The following is a 27822-nucleotide window of genomic DNA, read 5'->3' as shown; positions in this document are numbered from 1 at the left end:
ACATTGCAGATTTATTCACAAAATTATATTTTGTGTCATAACACCTGCTACAAGTCTTAATATTATATATTTACAATATTTTATATACTACACATTAGTAACAAATAACATTTATAACCTTAAAGGAGCAGATCTTAAAAAATAAATTACTAATCTAACGGATACGGGCGGCGCCGCGCTTGCTTTGTAACGTATGAGCCTATCTATAAGACCGATGTTCAACTCAACTAACTTAAAGATAAGTGTTAACATTTGGCAATAAATTAACGACGATAACACGAAAATAATTCTTAAGTGCGAAGCGTAAAAAAGAAATTATACTTTACTACATACTAAATATAAAAAAAATCACTATCATTTAGGCTTTCCTATGCAACTTATCCAAGGGAAAAATAATCCATTCTTTTTCCATATCATTTTAATACTATCACATTGATAAAATTTAAAAAAAAAATGTTATTTTAATACAAATATCCTAGTGTTACGGTACTATTTATACAGCCTTGTGTTAAGTAGAAGCAGTACATTTACAATATCTTACACGGAAATTAAGCATAAGAGACGAGAAAGAGGCACTTCTGAGAAGAGATTAAAATAAGATAATCTAAATCATAATTACATACAAACTGTACACATTTTAAAATAAAAATAGTATTACATGATATACATACAAGGTAGAGTTTTAACATGGTTAAACATAAAATTTTCTTTGCCTTGAAATCAATTGCACCCTTATTCTGACGTTCTTAAATAGATGATTCTTTGGAAAATAACAAATAAATATTAATAATTTATGATGACGTCAGAACGAGCTGTAACATCGATGACAATCAAATGATTATCACAGTGCTAGTGCTGATTTAGCCGAGCTTAAACAATACTTTATTGCTGGACGATATAAAACATGCAATTTTTTTTAAAAAATTCTACACTTATTGCACTATTTTATTATGCTACATTTCCCTGACATAGTTCTCATTATTATATAACAGTTTCTAAATACATTTATCAGCAATTTTGTACTTTATTCAGCTTTAATACCGGGCACTATGTACGATAAATCATTTACAATTTACAAAAAATATAAAAAGACGATGTTACTTTACTGATAAAACAGAAGAACGAGGTCCGACAGTGCAGAGGATAAGGCAACCGAAGTGGTGTTAAAAGTCAATCGTAATTACAATAATACATAAACGTTATATACAAACAAGGTCTTAAAAGCTTTATGTTATTTGTACTATGCCTTATACATAATATATCATACAATCCTTTTTGGTCAGGGTTTTAAAATTGTCTATTCAAGATAGTTCATAAAACGATAGAAATACCAAAATATAAGTATGCTGAGAGTTCACTGTAACGTCGGTGTAAACCGTCTTATTTTCGATCACTGAAAACTATCACTGTTTTCGACACTGGGTTTTCGGTCGAGGCTACCGACGCATAGTAGAGTTAAGTGTTTGCATGGCCAGGGTCGGAGGAGGGTTGATGTAACCCGCATAAGCGTAAACGTTGGGTTGCTGGGCCCTCGGATCTGGTCCAGGGTATTGGACCCCTGGTTGGACATTCATCATCTGGACGGGTAGGTTATTGAACTGCTGCTGAGGTGGAACCCGGTAACCATTGAGTCCATACTGGCTAATGATGTGAGTGTTTAGATTCGGTGACATTCTTGATCCGGGACCCATTTGGACATGTTGCATTGGACTTAGATTACCTGGAAATGTCATTACAATTGTAGTTAGGGGTTACAGTTAGTCAAAAGCATTTCTGGTTTCCCTTCAAAACGCATAAATCTTTCGCCTTTTAGTCAAAAGCTGACATATCCCAGTGTAGACTCATGTGTTAATGTCATGTATTGCTCAAGTTACAGCCTTGCCTTTGAAATACATATTAGAAAAAATTCAAGTGCTTATTACAGTTACTAAAATAAAGTTTTGTGACTAAACAGATAAACAGTGAAGTCACAAGTCAACTCTCTGTTGTAAGACAACAATGTCTGTTCAACGTACAATTATTTCACTAATTTTTTATTTAGTGTTGTTGAGAACAAAACTTCAATTAATAGAATATTATCAGCAACATGTACGTCCGATACTGATATTTAATTTTATTTTATTAGTATTTTTTTAACATAAGTCATCTGTTTCTAATGTAAGCAACTTAATGTGTGTTATAGGTAACAGCTTTCTTATTGGTGAATTTTTTTTTAAATAAATATCCATAGAAATAATACATATATGAATATAAATATTACACCCAGACTTAAATGGGTATCGAGCCCGCATCCCACGAAACAGAAAGAAGGATCAGTAGGTACAGCGCTACACCGTACGAATGATACCAGTTCGATACAATACACGAAGGCAATGTGTAAATATGTATTTATGCATATTGTTGTTCATTGATCTGTACCGTAGACAGGATATTGTAAGCAATCGTTCGTTCATTCAGCCTGTATCATCCCACTGCTGTCTTTCTCCACGTAAGCAAAGGATTGGAGCTTAGGCGACTACACGCACCACTACACTAGAGCGGTCGTTGTGGTAACTCACTGGTGGCAAGTAACTCACTGGTGGCAAGTAACTCACTGGTGGCAAGTAACTCACTGGTGGTGTTCCGCGTGTTCCTCGGCGACTCCAGTTGGTTGTGCGCGGGCGCGTAGTACTTGGGCGCGTGGTAGTGGCCGGCCGGCGGCGTGCCCGCCTGCTGGGTGTACTGGAACATGTTGTACTATTAACATGTAATTACTACTGTTACCGGCACCTGCAAGTGCGAGAGCATCGCGACCCTACAATCCCCCCCCCCCCCCCCAGGAGCTCTGGTCACGTGTCCCTCTGGGTGTGATCCAGTTATATCGTTAGATCAAGACCAATTTACTAATTTTTACTATTAGAAAGTTTCCATATTGAGAAGTTATAAACAGACGATAAATAGCAGTAATAGGTTTTCAAACTAAGCATATGAGATAACTGTATCTAAATTCTAATTTGATATTTATGTCAAATTCTAACCTCAACTGGTACAACTTTCTCGAAACCTCGAACTAAAATATACGCCACGTGATCGCCTAAAATTAAAAATTTGGATATTTGACTGTTCTTCCCATCATGCCTCGGAGAACACGTCAAGCCATCGGTCCCGGTTGTTATCATAAACAACTGATAGCGATCGTTATAGTAGGGGAACATATACGCCAACCCGCAGTGAAACAAAGTGGTGAATTAAGCCCCAATTCTTCTCTTACATAGAGAAAGAGGCCTATGATCAGCAATGGGACGTTATTGGCTTAAGGACGCTATCACATTTTTCCACAAATGCCAGTGATTTTCGGGTACAATTTTAATTAATTTGAAGTCACACTGCAAGGATATCTTGGTTTCAAATGAAAGATAATATATTCATCTCCAGAGTAACACCATAAAAATTCTATAACCCCATACAAATTTTTCACACAATTACTTTTTAACCATCACAGTAATCTCAAAAAATTAAAAAAGACGGGTCTGAATAATCACCAGTATAGCTAAATACACTGCATTAAGAATTTTTTATATAATAAATAGACATAGTTATCAGCGGGGAAAACCTGTCAAATTAATTGCGCGCCTACGCGCAGCTTATTTAACAGATTTCCACCCTAAACCCTTCTCGGTGGAGACTAAGGAGGGGTTCGTGTTGGTTGCTTTTTTTTTGTGATAAATCGATTTAGTTGTCAATTTATACTTCAGAATGGTAGAAACTAGATACAGCGTTTGAAAATCAAACTGCTTCAATATTTGTATATAAATAAATGCTTAAACATTTGTATTCGTAGATGCTACGAATTCGGAGATTTGGATAAAAGACAAAAAAACTACACACGTAGCACTAAACAAAAGTAATGAGACTTTGTAAGTATTTTTATTCAGAAATCACAAATCTATTTCAGCGTTTTAATATGACTTGTATTAGAAAATATATGCTTTTTTTTATTGACAGGGAGAGCAACTTCGATGTCTCCGCAGGTGATGATGAACAAAATGAAATTTCAATTGTAAGTTGTAACAACGTCTATTAGTAATTTGTTTTATTTGATTTACCTTAGGTAGGTACCTAATAATAACGTTATTTATTTTCAGGAGCAGGATTGCGCAAGCAAAGAATATAAGCCAAAAGGCAGAAGAATAGTCGAGTTTGGTTACCTGTTTGAGCAGCTACTCCAAATAAGTAGCCACACTTCTCTTTTTAATTGCAAGATGGAGTATCTAAGCATAATTAAAGAAAAAAAAGATGGCCTTAATTCAAATTTTGAACTTCTTTGCAAAATGTGTAGTGAAAAGTTTACGCTTGAAACAGTGCGCAAAGACGATAATAAAATGGACATCAATCAGGAAGTTGTAGCTGGATTTATGTCCACTGGTACTGATTATGCTCAGATAACTGCTGTCCTTGACCATGCCGACATCCCACCGATATCTCTGCGGTTGTATGAACTCACACACGATCAAGTTTGCCAATGGTGGGAACAAACGACAAACCATTGCATGATTGAGGCAGGGAAAGAAGTCGAGCATGCTAAACGTATCGGGATTGTGACACCTCAAGGGGTGCGAATGATAGCTGTAATTGCGGATGCATGTTGGTGTAAGCGATCATACAGAACAAATTATAATGCTTCTTCTGGCACTGCTGCAATTTTTGGACAGCACATCAAAAAAGTGCTTTACAGTGGAATGAAAAATAAATATTGCGTGACATGTTCTCGTTCAACAAATAAAGAAATGGAGCCTCCAGAACACGCATACTGTAAAACTTTTAGTGGTCCTTCAACTGCAATGGAAGCTGCAATTATAACGGAAGGTTCCAAAAGTTCCTTATCTGACCATGGACTTATTTATTCCCACTTAATTGCAGATGGAGACGCCAGTACCTATGCTTGCATTAGGAATGCCCGACCATACGAAAATTTAACAGTAGCTAAAGTAGAATGTAAAAACCACCTTTTGCAGAATTATTGCAATGCACTTCTAGCATTCTCCACCAACACTTTTTACCACATTAGAAGCAGAAAACTATTGAAAGAAAAGTATTTAAAATTACGTTAGAGAGTCGATTCGGCCATTAAATACTGGTCTGGACGAGATATACCATTCACAGAAAAAGTAACCAATATAAAAATGGATATCCAAAGTGGGCCCTACCATATATTCGGTGATCAAAGTAATTGTAAACCATATTTTTACAAAAAAAACCCAATAGCGAAAACTTTTTTGTTCCCGAAATGACAGGTTTTGGATTGTTTCAAAAAATTATAGATTTGGCGCATAGATTATCTCTTCATGCATACAATTTTGCAAATAATGTAAAGAAATAATTTAGTTGAAAGCTTCAATGCCAGAATCGCAAAATATGTAGGCGGAAAAAGAGTTAATAATGCATTAAAAAGGTCATATAGCGGACGATGAGCTGCAGTAGTAACATTCAATACCAGCGGCATATTACAGACATATATGCACAGATTTATTTTTGGGACTGATGCAAATGCACGAATAATTTAGTTAGAAGATAGACGTAGGAAAATAAATTATTAAAAAAGGAATGTTAAAAAGAAAGTCTTTTAAAAACTACGGTACAAGACTCTCAATTATGGCGAAATTGGCCAGAAGCCCGACATGGATGAACGTGAGTACAATGTCTGCAGAAGGTAAGCAAATGGTTGAAAGAAGCACAGTATAACAGAGTGCAAGCCCCATTTGGCTAGAAACTAGGAGGAAACTTTTGACAGCATCCTGGTTTGCCAGAGTTTGCAAGAGGCGTCCAAATACCAACTGTGCCCCTCTTGTTAAACAAATACTGTATGGCAAGGATCTCAGCAACGTCCCTTCTATAAAACATGGCAGGAACAATTAACATACAGTGCTTCAAGAATTAAAAAGTGCTAAATAAGACGGTCCATTTTTGGATGAATCATAGTACAATATATTAAAAAAACGCAGAAAAATAGTGAATTCTATTAAAAATAAAATAGTTCAATATTTTATTGTAAATAAGTTGTACAAATAATTTTAAAAAAGGCTATATTTAAAAAAATCAATATGGCAACAAGGTGGCGTCCTTTCAAGCAAAGAAAATCACCTTGGAATACATGGAATACAGACCAAACAGTCAATACAAGAGACAATACAGACAATGCTATTTGCTATAGGTTTCCATGTAGAATAGATAATCGAGCACTTATTTTTCGATAAAACAATTCTACAGTGTAAGAATAGTTCTACTTATCACCAAGAAGGCTTAGGGTGTATTTAACAGTGATATAAAACCTACTATAAATTCTTATTATAATATTTTTGTAAATTCAGTAGTGTTCTAATTATTGTATTTTAATTCACTTTTTTAATGGACATTTAACTGACATTTTTGTAATTTACTGTTTACTGATTGCAAAACTAACTTGATGACAAGTCTTGACACAAAACGTCAAAATTGACTTGCAAACTGCAAGCAGCCATTATCAAGCGACACCTATCTAGTGTTTCTTTCGTCAGAATATAAAATATTATTGTACAATAAAATGAGGATAAAATAGTGAATTTTATCACTCAAAAACGGTTTACATTTACATGTTAATTAATTCTTAGTAGTGCACAAGGACCACTCCAGAGCTTCATACATTTTTGGACCGTCTCCTTTGAACATCCAAGAATGTGGATTGTTCATAGACCATGAGTTTTCATTTCTGGGTACTACTCCGAACGGCAAATACGATAACGGTATTGTAGAAGTGAAGTGTCCATCATCTGCTTTTAATATGGAACCCGACGAAGCAATAAAACAAAAGAAAATTGACTTTTGCTTTTATAAATCAAACGCGTTACGAAGTTTACGAATAACTGGTAAAAACATTTGTATATTTGCAGTGGACAGGAGATGGAAAAATGAAATATGAATTCGTAAAAAGAGACGATTAGTTCTGGAAGGAAAACATGGAAGGACCTTTAGTAAAATTCTACAATAACTGTTTACTACCAGAACTAGTTGATCCGCGATACACGAGGTCTATGAATCTTAGACATCATAGCTCACACATACGCCCAAACATACTAACGGAAACAAAATGATATATAAACAAGATGTATGTAAACATCAATATTTTTTTATCAGATTATTGTTAACCACAAACACATTATCATACTAAATACACACACATTCATACATACTTAAAACATCAAGCTCATCTCTGCTCCTTTATTGTAAGCTTTTATGTATTGTCTTTTTACGTGACGCGCAAATTCCCAGGCAATTCATAACTTTCTTCCCAATCTATTGTCTTTTCAATGCATTTGGTTTATATTTAAAAAAATAAAAAGAACAACACAACAATCTGCGCCATCTGTTGTCTTTACACTGCATTTGTTTTTTTTTTTTTTATATTTATTTTATAGACAATTACTATTGTACAAAGTTAAATATCAAATCTAAATAGATAACCGAATGTATGCTTTTGTCTTCTATTGTACTGTATCTATTATATTATAATCTATTGTTTTAGAGTATTAGAGAGTATATTTTATTATGCAATCCTCAACTTCGCAACATTCTTTGTTACTCCGTTATTACCAATTGTCTACGTAAAGTATAAAATGTTAAATATAACATTTAATCGTATGCGATTTTTAATTATAAAATAAAGCGTATTATTATCTATCATGTTTTATTATATAGTGGGGCGAACAAGTAGTAGGTACCCTGACGCCTTTAGACATCCTCTTATACAGAGTAAGAGAGGTGCCGTGAAAGGACACGCAGATAGTAGGTATTTAGTAACAGTTAGCAAGTTTGACTGTAAACTTACAACTTTACTTAACCAATACCAGTAAAATTAAAAATTAATAATTTCAAGTACCAAAATTAGTTACGTCGGTATAAAATCTAGTAGACAGCGGTTTCAATGTGTGCGTACGCTTAATGTTATACTGTGTTGCGTTTTAGATAACTAAACTTCAGAGTTCAAAATGTGCTAGCGTCCTTAGTAAGTATACATATAAAAACAAATGTACAATATGTCATCTTCTGTTCTTTGACTTTCTCTTTTATATGTCTGCCTTTCTATCTCTGCTGCTAATTTTAAAATCGGGAGGATTCGACCGTAGGGTGCATGACAAACAATGGCATATAATACAAATGACAAACGCAGAATGCACATCACCAGCGGACACAGCGTTTATTTATTGATGTAATGTGACAGGTGGTTTAACTGAGGTAGGGCACAGCAGGAATTTTCTGCTCAAAATATGGAGCAGCCCGACTGGGGTAGTACCTCGACCTTACAGAAGATCACAGCTAAATAATACAGCTTTCAAGCAGTATTGTGTTCCTGTTGATGAGTAAGGTGACCAGAGCTCCTGGGGGATTGGGGATTGGGTCGGCAACGCGCTTGCGATGCTTCTGGTGTTGCAGGCGTCTATAAGCTACGGTAATCTCTTACCATCAGGTGAGCCGTACGCTTGTTTGCCGAACTAGTGATATAAAAAAAAAGGTGGTACCTGCGGCGGGGCGGGCGGCGTGTGCGGCGGGTGCTGCGGCGCGTCCGCCATCTGCTGCAGCTTGGCCAGCGAGCAGGACGGCGCCCAGCCCGCGTGGTACTGCTGCTGCTGCTGGAACGACAGGTAGCCGCCCTGGTAGCCCGAGCCGCCCTGCATCACCGCGCCGCCTGCAGCGAGCATATTGGAAACTATAATGCATAATAAGCTTTATTGCCATAAACATTTCTAATAATTGGTATCAATTGAATAATTTACTTGTGCAAAGGGTTTAATTACAAAAAAGAAATTGTGTTCAGACTGAACATTCTATATGGATTATTATTAGTATAATCTGTGTTGAGGATGATCAGCCGACTTTGATACAATATATAATTTTGGCACAAGTTCTATATGAAGGGGTAGACAACTGCCCAACAAAATTGTGTTTGCTCGCAAACGAAAAAAAAAAAAACCGACTTCAATTACATCGACAAGTAATACAACGTAGATCGACGAAAAAATAGTCAAGCAACTACGCGTTATCAAAGATTACTCAAAAAGTAGTTATCAAATCTCGATAAAATTTATATGTGACTACATGATAAACATCAGCTTTCGATTAAATTAAAAATTATCAAAATCGGTACACCCAGAAAAAAGTTATTGTGGATTTTCGAGAGTTTCCCTCGATTTCTCTGGGATCTCATCATCAGATCCTGGTTTCCTTATCATGGTACCAAACTAGGGATATCCCCTTTCCAACAAAAAAAGAATTATCAAAATCGGTACATCCAGTAGAAAGTTATGCGGTATAATACAACGTAGGTCGACGAAAAAAGCGTCAAGTAAAAACGCATTATTAGATATAACTCGAAAAGTAGTTGTTAGATCTCAAATAAATTTAAATGGGACCAATTGGCACACACCACCTTTCGATTAAAACAAAATTTGTCGAAATCGGTCTACCTGGTCAAAAGTTCTGATGTAACATACATAAAAAAAAAGAATACAGTCGAATTGAGAACATCCTCCTTTTTTGGAAGTCGGTTAAAAAGCAGTCAAGCATATACAATGCTGTGTGTGGTGCGCGTGGCACTGACCGTGCGTGGCGGGGTGCGCGGCGTGCGCGGGGAGCGCGGGGTGGGGTGGCGTGGCGCGGTGGCGCGCGGGGGGCGTGGCCGCGCCGCGGCCCGCCTTGTTGTCGCCGCCCGAGCTGCTCGCTGTATTCCTGCACATTGTCTTACTGTTACTGTGTCGATTGTCGATGTCTATTTCGATACACACTCTTTATTTGATTGTTCTGTAAACCAATCCCTACACAGTTTTTGTTAGTTGGCAATTGCAAAATAAAAATAAATTAATACAAAAAAAAGATTTAATAAAATTTAAATACTTTTAAGTGTTCATTATAAAAATTTATTCATTTTGTGTAAATGTTCAAAAATTGCCAATTTCAAACAAGGTGAAACACAAACTCACCTATTCCTGCTGTTAATCTTCTGCTGCTTCGCCGGCTGGTTGGGCTGGCTCATGATGGAGGGGATGTGTATGGAGGAGTGCGGGTACTGCGGGCTCGGGGCCGGGTGCATGTGCATGATGGAGCAGGGGGACGCCAGATCCGAGCCTATACTGGTCGGGGACTCCAGCCCCAGCTGGCTCACGTCTAGCTCGCAGGCCGGATATTGAACCGAGTGTACCGAGTTACTTGTTGAGTCGGGAGTGTACACCCCCATCGATTGTAAAGCTGGACTGACAGCCTCGCACATTTCTTCTTTACTTGTATCCTTTAATGATTCGTCTTTCTTCTGCTGCCGCGACTTTTTCTCTATTTCAGACTTCTCTTGACACGGTCCATTCTGATTGAAACTCTTGCAGCCCGGAGACGTCATCACTTGCGAGCTCTGTTGCCGAAATTCGGCACAACTTGTAACGACATCTTGTTGTTTGTTAACCTGCCGTTGCATCATTTGCTTCATTTGTGCCTCAGTTGTGTTATGAGACTGAGATTTTTTACTCTCGCATTGAGTTTGACAGGCGGTCGTCGTTTTCGACTGCTTCGTCGGTTTGCATTCGTTTTTTTGCGTGCAATCGGAAGCTTTCGACGTTGGTGCTTTCGTTTCCTTAAAGTGCGGGAGACCCGTTGTTGCGTATATTCCGCTCGAAAGAGCTCCGTAGGCGATATTGTGGAAGTCTTTTTGATCGTACTTAGTATGCAACTTTTGTGGCGACTTTTGCATCTGATCTAGGTGAGGTAGATTGAAACCTTGAAATTTGTCTAAGTAGTTCTTATCATTATTTTTCATTTCGAGAAATCGGTTGTGGTCCCATGTCCTAGTGGGGTCCCACGGAGGCCACTGTGACATAGGATATTGCGCGGGCGTAGTGTGATAGTTGGGGATTTGATTCATGGCGTAGTCGGCTTTCGGAACTAATTCATTGTCGTACTTAAACTTTGGAATCATCTTATTCAAATCGTTCTGCTCGGCTGCCTTTAAGTTGAGTTGAGTTGAACAACTTTTATCGTGTTTAACAGACGCATTCTTCGATTCGCATTTGGCTGCATTGGACTTTTCTTTCTTAAAATAGTCTTGTTTCTTTGGTGCGTCACTAGTCTTCGCTTCCAATTTACTAGTGACTGAGACAGTGTTGATTACATTTATAGGGACAGATGTTTCGGGTTTCCTCACATTTGTATTTTGTTCCGGAAAAAACAATTTAGGCTCCGGCGTGCTCCTAAGCGTTTCGTTTTTTGCCGATTTCTTATCCGATTTTTCCAATTTACTGTGAGCTGAATTAACTCTTACATCCCGCAGTTTACTCTTTTCTCTTGGTTTTTGATTAAGATCATTTTTATTATCTTGAGAATTTGTCTGAACTATACTCATTGAACTGCTCAAGGTGTTTTGCAAGGCATTAGTGGTGAAATTAGAATCTAAATCAGTTCTTTCCATTCCTAAATTAACAGCTGCATTAGCACTTTGGCATCTTGGTAAAAAACTAATGTCAGTTACATTGGGCACTTTCGGTATAACAGGATTTACAATAGGAGACGTTATTGGATGAGGAACTTCTAACTTAGTCGTACTTTTGCTTATCACAGGCAGAGAATCAGACATATTATTAATTGTCCTAGTAGGGTCACTAGTTTTGATAAGTACTTTGTCAGTTTGAATTGCTTGAGACTCTTTACTCACACTATTTCTATGATTCAAGTAAGGATGTTGCATTTGCAACGTGTTAATTGGTTGTATTGTCATAGAATTACTAACGGAGTTATGATAATTTGGCATGGCGTTTTCTATGATACTCCGCGAAACAACTATTTCATCTTTTCTAGTAATTAACATATCGTTTCTAAACGATATCTCGCTTTCTTTACTGGTAATAGGTATTTGTAATTTTCGAGTATCTATCTCGTTATAGGAGTCTACTTTAGGTGCTGTGTCAGGCTTCTTCAAACTATTTGATAGATCTCTGTGGAGATCCAAATTCTGTATAATAGTTTCGATTTTAGTAGGTGACTTCTTTTCAGGCACTTTGGCTTCTTCATTTGTCTGATGCTGAATTACCGTCTCTTTACGCATTTCAGTCTTTTTCTGTTCACACATCATTTCCGAGTTTACTTTCTCTGGTGATTTCTTTTGTTTAGGAGATTCACTTATCACGGACTTGTCAGGTTTTTTAGGAGATACACCGGTCTGTGGAGATATAGCAGCATCGGACTCTCCCTCGACGACTATAGTCTCGATCTGATGCATACGCGGGACGATAAGATCGACTGGCGGTCTAGATATTGAAGAGTCACCTGGCCCTTTCGCATCCAAAACTATATGAGAATTTTCCGTTGAGACCACTGGTAGTATTTTTGAACTTTGAGGACTATCTTTTTCCAAAACATCTTTAGATTTGAACTCATCACTTTGTGCGGGAACTAAGTTACTAGGTTTCGGCGACGGTAGAGGACAGCTTTGGCTGTTATTGTCATCAGATTCTGATATTACTATAGTATCTTTATCCTCAAGTGTTTTATCAGGTGACTTAATTTCTCCATTTCTTGTTTCAGGTGTTTTCACACTTTCAATGTTATTTTGACTGATTTTTGATTCCATATTTTCTTCAGTTAGAGTTGTAATTGGTCCATTTTCGATTACATTAATTTCTTCTTCAGTTTTATCTTTATTTGTCTCACTTATGACTTGATCTTTTTCGGCTACAGATTTTGGGGAGTCCATGTGTATGCTATCGAGTTCCATGTCGCTAGTGTGATGGTCAGTGCTATTTTCTTCCACTGGACGAGGTGTCGCAGGTTTGCTCGGGACACTGGTTCTGTCATCTCCTTCTTCAACGTCCATCTCATCATCAGCCTCTCCTGAAGAATCTTCGGAACTTTCACCCGAATTTTTATCTTTCTCTGGTTTACTTTCCTTTTGATTCTTAGCGACATGATTTTGTACACTCGCAGGAACGTTTTTAGCTGATTCGTCGACGGAGTCATTAGTTTTATAATCATTTTGGTCCTGCTTATCTTCGTCAATTTTAGGTTTCTTTGCGACTGAGGGTCCACTACTTCTTCGAGCAGGTTTATTGCTAGCTTTTTGTCGTTTTCGTCCCTTCCAACGGAGCTGTTTCTTAGTTTTTGATTTCGAGGCATTAGATGGTGTATCAGGAGTTTCAGTCTGAATGTCATTGCTCTCTTGACTTTCCTGACTATCGGACACATATGCTGGTTCCTTGAGATTTTTCCTTCTATTTCTTGGTAAAATTTCCTCGTTATTTTCATCTTGCCCAACTTTCGATCTTGCAACGCTTTTACTCCTTTGTCTCCTTGAAGTTGCTTCTGGCTCTTTCTTTTCCTCCTCCAGGCTTTCAGATATTTTTCTATTGGTTTCACGTTTCCTTTTACGATTACCGTCACTCAGTGTCGGTGTTGTTTGATAAGTAGTTTCGCTATACTTAAGCGGCCGCGTCCGTCTCCTACCCGATGACGTAACCTCAACTGGAGTTTCCTCAGCCTCATTCTCAACTTTAGATTTAGTCTCAGCCTTAGTTGCTACAGTTTCTGGTTCAGTTTCAGTGTTTTCACTCTCCGTTTTCATTTCAGCGTCGTCGTTTTCGGTATCCTGATCTCCAGATCCTTCTTCTGGCGATCTGAACGGATTGACTGTCGGTGCCAATAAAGGTGTCCACCTAAGACATTCAGGATCGATTTCTAGGCGCGGCTTGCTTTTCAATTTTTTCATATGATTTTCAACCCTATTCCAATCAACACAGATTCCTAACTTCACAGACTCATTGCTAGGAACATATCTCATAAAGCCTAGGAGTTGAAACGTAACAGCAATATCATTCATGTGCATTCCCGTCGTTAATGCTATGTCTTCAAACGTAAACGGAGTGTCTCTGTGGTCATGTAGAAATTCTAATATAACTGATTTCCAATAGGCATGATATGAAACCCTTCCAAGGTCAGAGAGAGGTTTTTCGGGAGTACCTGGTTGCCCTTCTTCTTTTGATAACAAGTAACCTGCAAGAACATGTTTTTATTAATATTTAACGTCTATGTAGGTGACACAAAATAAAACTTGTATGCTACAAAAATATATAAAAATAATTCCACCACTCACTAAAATGGATGAGGAATCTTCCATATCCCTGCCTTTGATACTGTGGCATGGTCATAATACAGGACACATTATATTTCTGCTGACAATGCTTTTCTTTTGAAAAATAACCGACCAAATGACATCCTTTGCTATCATTCTTCGTCAATACATAAAATAAAAATGGCTCAACGTCATAATACAGTGTTTTATGGTCCAGAAATAGCTTGGCGAGTAAGCAGAGGTTCTGACAGTATATCTTGTTAGCATTCCCATCGACTTCGAACACGGAAATGTCCCCGCAACGATATATTTCAGTGGCGGGCGGGTGTCGCCACAGGCACTTATCCAAATGCCGCATCAATACAGCTCGACTTTTCGCGTACTTTAGACAAAACTCGCAGAGGAATAACTTTGGCAACCTGAAAGACGAATGGAACAAAAGTATTATATTTTTCTTAAATCAAATTTAACGTAAAATATATTTAATAAAAATACTCTTATATTATTTACGCATTTATAATCACCTGGCATATTCCTGTGGGAAGGGACTCGAATACCAAGTTTCGATCTCCCACTGCCCGAACTCGATAGCGGAGGGGCTCCGGGGCGGGGGCGGGCCGGTGCCCGGGCCCGCCGCCGGCGCGGCGCCCTCGGCCTCCGCCCCCGACGCCGCGCGCGCCTGCGCGAACAGCTCCGCGTCCGCCTCTGTGGCACCGGGGGGCAGGCGCTTGCCCTCTACGGACAGAGAGAACGGTCACCACTGGGTCACTGACACAGGCCACGGTGCGTTGGCTCGGACGAAACGACAGTTAGAAGAGGTCAACAGAATCAAAGCAAATAAAAGATAAGACAACATTAAACAAATATTCAACGCAACATTTCGGTCGACGGAACGATAGTCATGTCAAATAAAGCGAAACAAAATTTAAAAAATACACAAACAGGAGGGGACTTGGAGACGGGCGCACACCGAGCGAGTTTATCGTTTCTACATTGGCTCCGACGGCAAGAAGCGCGAGCGAAAGTGCACGTGTGGATACTGCCGACACCCGAACGACAACCGTTCCGCCGCGCCGGCGACCGAACGGAGCGAAGCCGACAGCACTCACCGAGTCCGAACAGAGATATCGATAGGAAAGCGAGCGCGATAGAGACGGAGCGCCGGCCATCAATCAGAGCGAGCGACGGTCAGATCCACCACGACACTTTCACCGCGCCTCCCGAACCCATCTTACCCGTCTGATTGGTGGCCGGGCCCGGCGCGCGCGCCAGCTTGTGCGCCTGCGCGTCGCCGCCCCCGCCGCGCTTGCCCTCCGCCGCGCGCACCACCAGCGCCGACGCGCTCAAGCGCAGCCCTACCCCCCGCCCCGCGCCCGCCCGCGTCTCCGACAGCGCGGCCTGGTAGCGCTTGAACGTGCTGCGCGTCTCCTTCAGCACCGGCACCTGAGCTTGAACTTGAACCTGCGCCCGAGCCTGCGCCTGCGCCTGTGCCGGGCCGCGCCCCGGCTCCGATACACGCGCGCGCGACGCAGACCGCGACGCCGCGCTCACCGAGTAGAACTCCGACAGCCCGTCGAACAGCGTGGTGAGCAGCCTGTCGCCGCATCGGCTCCTGCGCCGGCGCCTCGCGCTCTCGGCGGTTACCGTCTTTCGGATCTCGGGCGACCGCCGCTCGTCGAACGACCTCTGCGTCTCGGGCGATCTCCGCTCACCGCGGATGCGTAAAGTTTCTGACGAGATACGTGTTTCCGGCGTAAGTCGGTCGTCGGGCGAAAGTCGCTTGACTGACGAGGCGCGCTTGAATGGCGATCGGTGTTTTACGAGCGTTTCGGGCCCGTCGGGCGATCGTCGGACGGCGGGTGATCTCCTCCTATCTGACGCCCTCCGCTCGTCGAGTGAGCGCCGATCGTCGGGCGACCACCGCGTGTCTGGCGTTCGTTTCTTTTCGAGCGTACGCTTTACGGGTTCGTCGACGCGAGCGTCTACCAATCGCTGCTTCTGCGCCTCGGCGGCGAACCCCCAAGCTCCGCCGCCGTCCGCGTCCGAGGCTAGGCGCTCGAAGATGGTGGGCTGAGGCACGGAGGGCGCGGGCTCCGCGTCGGACGAAGAGTGGTGGGAGGGCGGGCGGCGCTCCAGACGCAGCTCGAGGCGCTGCACGCGCGTGACTCGCACGCCGCCCCACTGCGACCCCTCCCAGTCCTCCCACTCGCTCGACGACTCCCTACACCGGCGCCGTTTCACTAGATTGAATGCTGAGAATCTGAAAAACTTTTGCTTCTCCTTCGACATTCTCTGTTCGGACGGGAGGCGCGCGTACGGCGAGTCATTACCGTCGGAGGGCTCGTCGTCCGTTTCGATGCGTCGCGCCGGCGTCTTCGGCTTCCGCTTCTTCGGTGTCCCCCCCATCGTCGTCCTGAAACGAGATATTTTCGATTTTAGGCGTTACAGACGAGAAAAAAAATGTAAAAAATATGTCGCGTACCCACGTATGCATGAAATATTCCTCTTTGAAGTTTATATCAAACCTCATTATAATATTTTTACTAGAAATAATTTTGGTCAGTCAACAATTAATATTTAACATTTATCATTTCGATTTATATTTTTTACATGGATATTAGCTAAATAAAAAATGTTCAGCCAAAACGATTCAGCCCGTAATGTCCCACCGGCGGGCACGGGCCCCTCGTAACGCAAGCAAACGGAAGCAGCTCGCGGTCACCTGGGCGCGTGGCGGTCGCAGCGCCAGGGCGGGCGGCGGCAGCGCGGGTGCGCGGCGCGCGCGCAGGCGGCGCAGCGCGAGGCCCACTCGCCGCTCAGGCCGCACGCGCTGCAGCGCGCGCACTCGCCGCAGCACCAGCGCGCGCCCTGCAACACCGCGACCCACTCATTAGCGACACTTTTACCCAATTCAACGACACTCACCATCTTTCGATTAAAAAAAAAAATTGTCGAAATCGGTCCACCCGGTCAAAAGTTCTGATGTAGTGTGATGTATGTATACATTTAAAAAAAAAATACAGTCGAATTGAGAACCTCCTGCTTTTTTGGAAGTCGGTTAAAAAACAAGCTCTCTCAATTCGACTGTATATATATATATATATATATATATATATATATATATATATATGTGTGTGTGTGTGTGTTCGCAGATAACTTCGCCGTTTATGAACCAATTTGGATGATTCTTGTTTAGTTGAGAAGGCAACTCCAATTTGGTACCATAATAGAGAAATTAGTGGTATCTATGATAAAAATCGTAGTAGCGACTAGCGTGTTCATTAATTTTTTTTCATCTACATATAAACACTATTCTTGTAACTCTACTAGCTCGCCAAATTTTTGAAGTAAAACTTCTTTACGCAAGCCTGACTTGGGAAGTAACCTGTTGAATGCACGACGAGAGTGTTACGAAAAGTGTGATCAGGCGAGGCAAACGGAAAAAAAATTACACTTACTAAGAATTTTAATTTTCACGAGAAAATAAAATGTACCGACTTCAGAAGGCGACAGTGGGGAAGAAAAGAAAAACGAATGTGCTTTAGACCACACGACTGAAGTAAAGTTTACGAAACGTAACTCTCTCTCTATCTTCACTACATTATCACTCACTACTGACTCTACTAACTCGCCTGCTGCGAATGAACCATTATGCTTTGACAATTCGTTAGTCGTGGTTATGCAGCGAAAACTTCACGTTTATAAAAAGATTTATAGGCGATTTCAATAATCTATCTTTTGTTTTGCTTACTAGTGATAGATTTTTAACATAATTTGTATAGAGCTAAGTCAAAATAATATCTCTAGTAAGCCAATTCACTCACATAGTCACCCTCTACTCGCCCAACTGACTTGCATGCTGCAAACGAGGCTCTACGCTTTGACACTATAATACGAACTTCTCAGACAATAAATCTATTCAAATTTTGTATGTTTACATGTTTACTTTGACTGTCTATTATTTTTATTATATCTCTATTAGTTGTTTTTTTTTCTATATTTATACTTCTATCATTTATACTTTAACTAGGTCGGAAAACAATCACTCACCTGAGGGTAAGCGATTGCCATAACTTATAGACGCCTGCAACACCAAAAGCATCGCAAGCGCGTTGCCGACCCTATCCCCAATTCTCTCCAGGAGGTCACCATACTCACCAACAGAAACACAAACAGTCAGGCCGGGGTGTACTACCCTAGTCAGGCTACTCCATATTTTTAGTGTCCTACCTCAGTTAGTAAAAGTATTTAATAATAACTCAGTCTCTTAGTTTCTGACAATATTATGTTTGTATTTTCATATATTTCTTTTTAAGATAACAGAAAACCGTATTCTATATATTAAAATTATCCCATAAAAATGTTTAAATGTTAAATAAGCATCATTTATTTATTTTTTTAATTTAAATCAAATTATCACAATGACCAATGTTACCCTAAATTTTTTTTCATACCACTGTAATCAAATCAATACAGTTGCCCAAAAAATTTCCTATATCAATTTTTATATTACTGTGAAAAAAAAAATCAGTAAAATAAAACTTCATTAAAAGAAACACAAACAGCTAATTTAACTATCAACAAAAACAATATAATTACCGCTTAGCAAATTGTCGACAAACTGGTGTTTATACAGGACAATGCAAACAGGTTCATTGAGAGCTTGCACAATGTACATACTACGTCTGAGGCTAGCACTTATTAAAATTTATGTAATAAAATCTATAGTAATATTACAAACAGTTAAGTCACTTGGATTGTATGAGTGTGCAAATCTTAGGAATGAGTGAAACAAGTTTTATTATTTCTTTCTGTATGAATATAATCTGACTATTGACTTTGTTACAACTGCAACAGTCAGAAATGAACAGAATTACCAAAAATGTCAAACAATTTGAAAGAATCATAAGCTAATGTTGTTTCCTAATTAAATAAAAAATAAAAAATTAAACTGAGATATTAATTTATAAAAGTTTAATAACATTGATAAAAGTTTTAATGCTGTACTTTTAAATTAATCAAAGGAAATCAATCAATCAATCTTATTAAAAGAAAAATCATAGTAATAATACAAATATATTGACAACTAAAATGTACTACAGCCCTGTGAATACTCTTAAAAACTTATATATATATATCCAAAATCAGTCCAGTCGTTTCCGAGGAGTATTGTAACTAACATAGTGACACAAGAATTTTATATATAAGATATATATATATATATATATATATGTTGTTTACACCATGTTGTGTTCACAATGAGACATTATCTTTAACTAACAATGCGCTTGATCTTTTTCATGAAGTTTAAGATCTCTTAAAAACGAGCATAAGATAAATACAACCTATATAGCCGACTGCTAATTCTTTTATTACATATGTAAATGAAAAAGGTTCAACATGTGTAACATAGACCAGGTGTATAGATTCACAAACACAAATTGTTATATGTTTAAATTATAACAACAACTGAGTACTAGATATTTCATTGTAGATAATCATTGCTATGACCCTGAATGATCAGTGTAAACACTTATCCTATAGTATTATAAATAATAAGAATAGCTTTATTTAAAATAAACATTTTAAAAAAATTTGAGTTCAAACTGATCATCCTATATAGATTATAGATATAATCTGTGTGTCAGACACTGTCATTGTCAAATAGCGTTATCCACAACTGTGAAACAAGCCCTTAAAATATAGTATTGTAAAGTATTATATAATATACTAGCTGACTCGGCAAACGTTGTCTTGCTGCTAAACGCTATTTAAAAATAGTGTTTGGTGGTAGAAGGGTGAAAATTTAGGGTTGTGTGTATTTTTCAATGCCAAATCATAAAAAAAACATAAAAAAATTATCTAAAATTTAAAAAAAAATTTAGGGGTGGCTTGACCGATTTTGATGAAATTTTTTGTGCTTACCCGGTATCTATGAGAATCGGCCAACATCTATTTTTCATCTCCCTAAATGTTAAGGGTAGTCACCCATAACATTTAGGGAGATAAAAAATTGATGTTGTTCGATTCTCAGACCTACTCAATATGCACACAAAATTTCATGAGAATTGGTCAAGCCGTTTTGGAGGAGTTCAACTACAAACACCGCGACACGAAAATTTTATTAGATTACTTATTAAAAAACAAAGAAAAAACAAATTGTGGGTCCTTCATTAGTTACCTAATATAAAGATTTTTTTATCAATTTTTTTTACCTTTAGTGTTGATAAATTAATGTACTCAAGGAGGTTGAGACACGTGGGGTGAGCATACGACTTGCACTGTACACAACAGATGAGGCTCTCGCTCGCTCCGAGACGGTTCTTAGCATCGGTACCAAGGCACTCCGCACACACCGGCACACCTGCTGGACTTGCTTGCTTCTGAAAATTATCATTATTTCTATTTTATTTAGCATTTATACTTTTCTAATGAAGTGTATTAGTTCTTTAATTAGTTGAGTAGTTATACTACTAAATGACTTTATCCAAGTAGGCTTCAAAAGCACTTTGATCACAAAAGCACTTTTTTGGCAATTGATGCCATTTTACAAATAAATATTATACTTGTTTTAATCAATTAAGTTATACTTTAAAGTGAAGCTAATGTTACACTCATTTCTTAATAATAAAGTTTCATAATCAAAGAATTTTATTGCAAAAAAGCATCCCACTACAGTGAAATTTATTGTCAATTTTTATTATTGTCAAATCTTTTTATCGAAATACACGATTTTATATTATATAATATCTTAAGCTATATTTAATAAGAAAATAAAAAAAATAGAGTATCTGTTATAATATTAAAATAACCACTTTTTACTAAATGCATATGGATGTATGTATACACGGTACATATACCAAAATAACATTTTTTAGAATTAATATCTGTCTGTTTGTCCGGCTAATCTCTAAAATGGCTGGACCGATTTTGAAAGGGGCTTTCCTGGCAGATAGCTGATATAGTAAGGAGTAGCTTAGGCTACTTTTATTTGACTGAAAATAACTTTTTTGTTAAATTTTATGTGGACAAACTCGCAGGCACAGCTAGTATTTAATAAGATTACAATTATTTAAAAATCTAAACAATAGTTATAATTTGTTCACATCAATAAATCAACAAACCCATACTTCAAACACGGCATTTAGATAAATGGAAAATTACTACAATAGTTAAGTGATAAAATTAAGCAACTTTTTACTTCCTTGAATTTTACGCATCAACTTTTTTTTATTACATGATTCATAACTGATTCATAAAAATCTCCATTATATGAATCATATTTCAGTGCACTGGACATTAGATAAAGACCATCTTATATCTATTGCTTTGATGTTTAAATTGTATCACTTAATTTTTCACATTAACATAAATATTTCATTTTTATTCAAACACCAGTGCATTGTAATATTATGCAATAAATTAAATCATAACAATTCATTCAGTGTTAGATATGAATGGGTTGTAGTGATGTTTATTTTTATTTATAGATAAGAATGTTTATGAATGGAAGTATGTTTATTGTTGTTGAAATTTACAATACAAAAAAAAAAACAATGTTAATAATTTTTGTTTCATTGTAACGATTTAATACTATTTTAATTTAAAGCTGAGTTAAGTAAATTTTGTTAATATACAACTTACATCCTCCGGACTCTCCTGCAACTTTCTTTGTTTGGCAATTCTATCAGTCGCTGCCAGCGGTCGTTCGGTCGCCTTATAGTTCCCCGCGTGGTGAAGCAGCAGTCCTCTGGCCACAGCTCGCTTGGCAGCGGCCCGTAAGATACTACGCACGTCTGTGTTATCCTCCACTGACACCTGGTACGCTTGCCGCAAATGTTTCTCAATTGTTTTTAAGTTGGAACCGTCTCGTTCCCCTAACTCGCGCACTGCTTTAGCGACCGCGCGCGATACGTCCACATCGGCAGCTATTCGCAAAACCTTGCTCTGCAACCCCCCTGGATCCTTGTACGAACTCTGTCCCTTGTTATATACCTTCAGTACTACACCCTCGCGCACTGCGCACTCCAACCGCTCCGAAACAACATCTTCGTGGTAGTTGTGGTGCTGTCTTATTGCATGACATATCCTCTCCACACTCGGTCTCTGTTTTTGTGACCTTATTTTATGTATCGCCTCAAGAATCCATCGCTTCCACACTTCTTTTCCAACGTCGTCTGGGTCGCTCATTTTTATCAACAATTATTTTGTTCGGCCGTCAAAGTAACGGTACGGTATTGCAGCTAGAGATGTGTCAACACCCATCGTATTTTGGCGCCTCGAGCGAAATTCCATTTTACAAAATGGAACTTCGCCGGAAGCGACCGGTAAAATCGGCCACGGTGAGAGACGCCAGTTTACAACATGCACCAAAGATCGTCAATGGATGACACATCGGGCCTCACGAGCGGGTTTTGGCGGAGCGGGCATCCGATGGCGGCCATCTTGTGGCGATCTCAATTTACGTAGCGAACAAATACACGCGACGTAAATAAGGTTCTTTCACCTAATTAGTTCACTATTACGATTAAATAAAACCATCCACTATCACAGTTAGCGTCCTGAGATACACAAATATGAAAATAAAACTAAAATACGGCACAGTTCGTTCCGGTTATTTTTTCACAATGCGCCTTCACCAAACAAACAACACTGTAACGTAGTTTCTATGAGAGTAATATTTTATTTTTATATTGCATCACATGGATGCATCATAAGGACGCATAATAATATTCATGTGATTTAATTTTTATCAAAATTTTGTTGAAAACATTCACAAAACACTAACAAAAGGCTCTTCAAAATGGCTATCAATCAGTTTCATTGCTATAAGAAAAAATAATTTTGATATCCTGTCCGTCACATTTGTATTGCCATTTTTAATTGAAATTTACTTCATAATTAATCATATCATTGTCTATGGTTAAGTAAAGGTGAAGAGATGAGGTTAATTACATTTTGAATGACAATCACGTATTAAAAAATAATAATTTTTATACATGTCTGTTCCAAATCGAAACAAGTATTTAATAATATATTTATAACGATAAATTACTTATTGAGTGTTCATGTATATAAAAAATACTTTAAATTGGCATATTTTATATTTCAAAGAAATAAAGTATGAAATTTAAAAAGGTTTAATCTAGAGCTATATTTGTTTTTTATTTATAACAATAACGATGAGGTCGCTAACAACGATGTGAATTTCAGTTTACGCACTAGTGATTTATAATTTTTAGACCAAAATTAAAATAAACGAGAAAATCATTATATTAACGCTTTACATATCAAAATAACATTTTAATGAAAATAGTAAAGTCAATAGGACGATAATTTTACGTGATAACGTCATAAGGAAACATTGATAAAAAATTGCATACTTTTATGAATTGAATTATTATCACTGAATTATCATTATTATGTATAATACAAAGGAGTTAATTAACAAATTTATTATGTGTCTGTCACAAAGGTCTGTCATAAGCCAACGCTTGGGCCGATCGTGCCTCTCTATCGCTTGTTCCGCGCTCTCGCTTGCACACTCAGACTCAGGCGGAACGAGACACTTTTTCGTGCATGAAGCCGGTGTGCATCGATTTATAAGACGTTATCACATCACAAATCCATCCATAGAAATTAGTTTGATCAGTTCCTAAAAAAAATGTTTTAACTAGTGTTAATTACTTATATATTATCATAATGTTTAACGTGTAAATGCATTATAACTAGCTGTGCCCGCGGCTTCGCCCGCGTTGAAATCAGTGTGTCACAAAGCTTTCCCGGCAAACTTCCAGTGAAAGTCTCATCAAAATTGGCGTAGCCGTTCCGTAAACCTTCTTCGTGAAGCCCCGCCTCCATCGTTGAAACCGCATGAAAATCCGTTCTGTAGACTCTAAGCGAATCGATCACATACACTTTTGGGGACTTTGTTTTATAATACACTAACCGTTGCCCGCGACTACGTCCGCGTGGTTATAAAGATATGCAGTACTATTAAGATGTTTAAAGCAAATTTTTTATTTTATTTCAGTCACTTGAAATGCTTATCACACTGTGAGTAACTTTTTAAAAGGCACAATTTAGTATAATTTAATAGTTATTTTTATAAAACCTCTCTATACACCACATTTTTAGTTTTATTTTCAGGCTGTATATGTTTCATACCAACTATCAACCCCAATTAAAACCCCTTAGCGGTGGAATATCGCAAAATCCGTTCTTAGAGGACGTCTACTTACTATATCTACTCCCTGCCAAATTTCATCTTTGTCCATCCTGGATGGATGGACCATCCAGCGGTTTTTGAGTTCTCGTGATGAGAGAGTCAGTGACCTTTCACTTTTATATATATATATACATACAGATTAAGATGCATCATTTGGACATCTTCTCACCATCTATAGAGCATACATTTTAAATTTCAAGTCTCTTACTTCAAACACATATTACTTTCTACAAACTTCCGACCCCCGTTTTATCCCCTTAGGGGTCGAGTTTCATAAAATCCGTTCTTAGCAAATGTCTACGCCCTATAAAAAACCTACCTGCCAAATTTCAAATTTGTAGCTGTTATAGTTTCGGAGATTTTGTGATGAGTGAGTAAACCTACCATCCCCCGTTTTAACCCCAAAAGGGAGTTGATTTCTAAAGATACATTATTTGGACACCTTATCATCATTTATAAGGCATACATTTTAAAATTCAAGTCTCTTACTTCAAAAATATAGGACTTTCATACAAACTTTCGACCCCCGTTTTATCCCCTTATTGGTTGATTTTCGTAAAATCAGTTCTTAGCGGATGTTTACGCCCTATAAGGAACCTACCTGCCAAATTTCAAGTTTGTAGCTGTTATAGTTTCGGAGGTTTCGTGATGAGTGATTCAACCTACCATCCACCGTTTTAACCCCAAAAGGGAGTTGATTTCTAAAGATACATTATTTGGACACCTTCTTATCATTTATAGAGCATACATTTTAAATTTTACGTCTCTTACTTCAAAAACATAGGACTTTCATACAAACTTCCAAACCCGTTCTACCCCCTTAGGGGTCGAGTTTCGTAAAATCCGTTCTTAGCGGATGCCTATGTCTCATAAGGAGCCTACCTGCCAAATTTCAAGTTTGTATGTGTTATAGTTTTGGAGATTTCGTGATGAGTGACCTTTCGCTTTTATATATGTATAGATTATTTAACTTAGTAAAACTCTTTTAAATGATTTAATCACTTAAATTATTAGCATAAACACAATTTTTTTTTGTGATTAACAAAAAGAATTTACATTTAAAATAAAATTACTTACTAAGAAAAACGTTCAAAATCAAAGATCAAACTAAGATTGCGTTGTCAGCGACATTAGCGCGCTTTTTAGAAAAGTTTATTTTGTAAACAACGTCAACCGCATTTTTATTTTGTCTTTATTTATAATAAATGTGCTTCTTATAGTAAAATTAACGTATTTAACAGAACCTGAGACGTGTTTTAAATTATTTTCGCTAAGACAGTTGTGAAATCATTAAATTGCTTTTATTGCAAAATTAATTTCGTCATGGGGTAAGTTTCTTGAAATATACGCCCATACCATCATACCATACTCACTAAACGATGCCGAATAAAAATAATATTATATAAAAAGAATATTAATTTTAACTACCAGATATTTATTTTTTAATTTCAATTAAAATTTTTCTTGATAATATTTATGATAATGCATTTGCTTAAAATGAAAAAAAAAAAAATGTTATTGAATTATTGTAGTGATTATTTTAACTATATTGTCGTAAGAGGAAAAGTAAATTTTACGTAAAATAAAATAAGATTAACTCAAACGTAAACCAACATCAAATTTTATTAATAAGACATTTTGGACACAATAAAATAAAAATAAATATTAGAAAATGTTTTATTCACATCAAATACAAACATAAGTACAACAATATTTACTTATATGTGGTAACAAGTACTCACTGATACTTTAGCTAGCTTAGCTAAATAAAAATCACATAATTATTGCTATTACATTACAGGAAGAGAAACATACCGAAAGCTAAAGATATTAATGCAGTACCAAACTACATCTGCAGGATTAATCCGGATAAATATTCCATTCGTGTCACTCGTAGGATAAGTAAAATTATGAACTCAATAAACAATTTTAATATTATTGAGGTGTACAGATGTATGCCTCTTCTGGGGGATGAAGAGAAAATACCAAATTGGCAAGTCCATTTAATTAAATATTCGATAGTGTTTAAAGACGTGGAAAATTGATTTATTTTTAAGACAATTTTATAACATAGAGATATAAAAACTTGACATTTGAGATGTATTATTATAATTTCAGAGGTAATTTTCAAAATTGGGTTTTTGTTTTTTTTTCAAAGAAATTTAAATTTTTGAAGCTAAATTTTTTAAATATGGAGAGTCGTAGTATTGAGTTGAAACTATTTCTAATATAATGTAAAGTACTAAAATAAAAATTTTAGTGTCCTTATTTGCGTTAAATGTAAAGTGAACTTGGACTAGTTTTGAAAAATTCCTTTCTCATTTTTGTTTTTATTAATTAACTATTATTACAACTACCTCTGATATTTCTTAAAATTGACATTAACATTACCATTAAAAAAAAAACAGTATTATATAGATAGTAAACCAATTGTAGATATTGTTAAAAAAAAATACACTTTTTGTGTAGTTTAATTAAAAAGTAATGACTTGGATTTGCTTTATCATTTCATAATTTAGTTACTTTGTTGATTATTTTTATATTCTTTTTGTTATTAGAAATTAATATTTTATATATAAAAATTATATTAAGACATTTTCATTCAAATGTTATTCTTGATTAATGATTATTTTTTGTATGTTTTGTTACCGAAGTGACTTGTTTTTTTTTTTTTGTAATGTAAATATTATAACAATAAAACTTTTTTATAACTGTTTAAGATTGATGTATTTTTAATGCTCCTTCATATTGCTTTTGTTATTATCTATACTAAATAAAACCCACAAACATAAGTTGTTTTCAACATTCTAATCTCATAATTGCTAAATCAACTTTTATTTACTACAACACAACTTACAAGTTAAATTTTTTAGGATTACATCTGATCATAGAGGAAAGCTATGACCCATATAAGCATATGTGGATGCACTCATTTGGAGAAATCTAGTTTTATTTTTTACAAATGGGATATTTAAATACTTGTCAGTAAAACATCATTTTATTAATTCTTTTACACAACTATAATTCCTAATGAGAAATAGATAGTTCAACATTTTTGTTTTATCGGACAATAAAAATTGAAACTGAAGAATTTTATTTAATATCTATATCTTAATTTTCTTTCTGTGTGTGTATTTGTCACTGAACTCCTAAACAGCTGAACTGATTTGGTTAAAATTTTGTATGTATATTTTGGGTTCATGAATGGTTTGCAAACACAATTGGAGGTGGTGTAGGTGTTGCTGCTATCGGTATGTCAGCAATCAAATTCGGTAGCTGTATTCCGAGCAGGACGTCTGCCGGATCCGCTAGTTCATTTCTATATTTAAGAAAACTTATTGTTTTTAATATTCTTATGCCCAAAATACTAACCAACAGAAATTATGAAAGTTAGTGTAACAGTCTACAGTCTGTAGGCACAATTTTGTTACAAGACAAGAATTGAAGATATGTATAGTTTTATAGGTTTATAGCGGGCTGT

The 27822-nt window shown here is 37.1% G+C and overlaps 1 protein-coding gene across 1 annotated transcript; it reads right to left on the bottom strand.

Annotated features, from left to right (window-relative positions):
* Positions 1-10: 10 nt before the first annotated feature.
* Positions 11-22702, bottom strand: LOC123660565 (histone acetyltransferase KAT6A). The gene is made up of 11 exons (XM_045595621.1): positions 21758-22702; positions 20295-20496; positions 16849-16981; positions 15349-16526; positions 14638-14848; positions 14135-14532; positions 9990-14034; positions 9633-9726; positions 8532-8681; positions 2613-2721; positions 11-1720 (listed from the first exon to the last, which is right to left on the bottom strand). Exons 1-11 carry the CDS (start codon positions 22301-22303, stop codon positions 1437-1439), a joined length of 7350 nt encoding a protein of 2449 aa, XP_045451577.1. The 5' UTR covers positions 22304-22702; the 3' UTR covers positions 11-1436.
* Between the last annotated feature and the right edge of the window lie 5120 nt (positions 22703-27822).

Source organism: Melitaea cinxia, chromosome 15, assembly GCF_905220565.1.
Source record: "Melitaea cinxia chromosome 15, ilMelCinx1.1, whole genome shotgun sequence".
Taxonomy (NCBI): domain Eukaryota; kingdom Metazoa; phylum Arthropoda; class Insecta; order Lepidoptera; family Nymphalidae; genus Melitaea; species Melitaea cinxia.
Note: the sequence above shows the minus strand (reverse complement) of the source record. Positions and strands in the feature narration are given on the sequence as shown.

Excerpts from the sequence above, each read along its gene's own strand:
- LOC123660565 (XM_045595621.1), bottom strand. The coding sequence starts at position 22,303 with ATGAGCGACCCAGACGACGTTGGAAAAGAAGTGTGGAAGCGATGGATT. Across the intron at positions 14,533-14,637 it reads TTCCCACAGGAATATGCCAG|GTTGCCAAAGTTATTCCTCT; the intron begins GTGATTATAAAT and ends TTCGTCTTTCAG. Across the intron at positions 14,035-14,134 it reads AAGATTCCTCATCCATTTTA|GTTACTTGTTATCAAAAGAA; the intron begins GTGAGTGGTGGA and ends ATGTTCTTGCAG.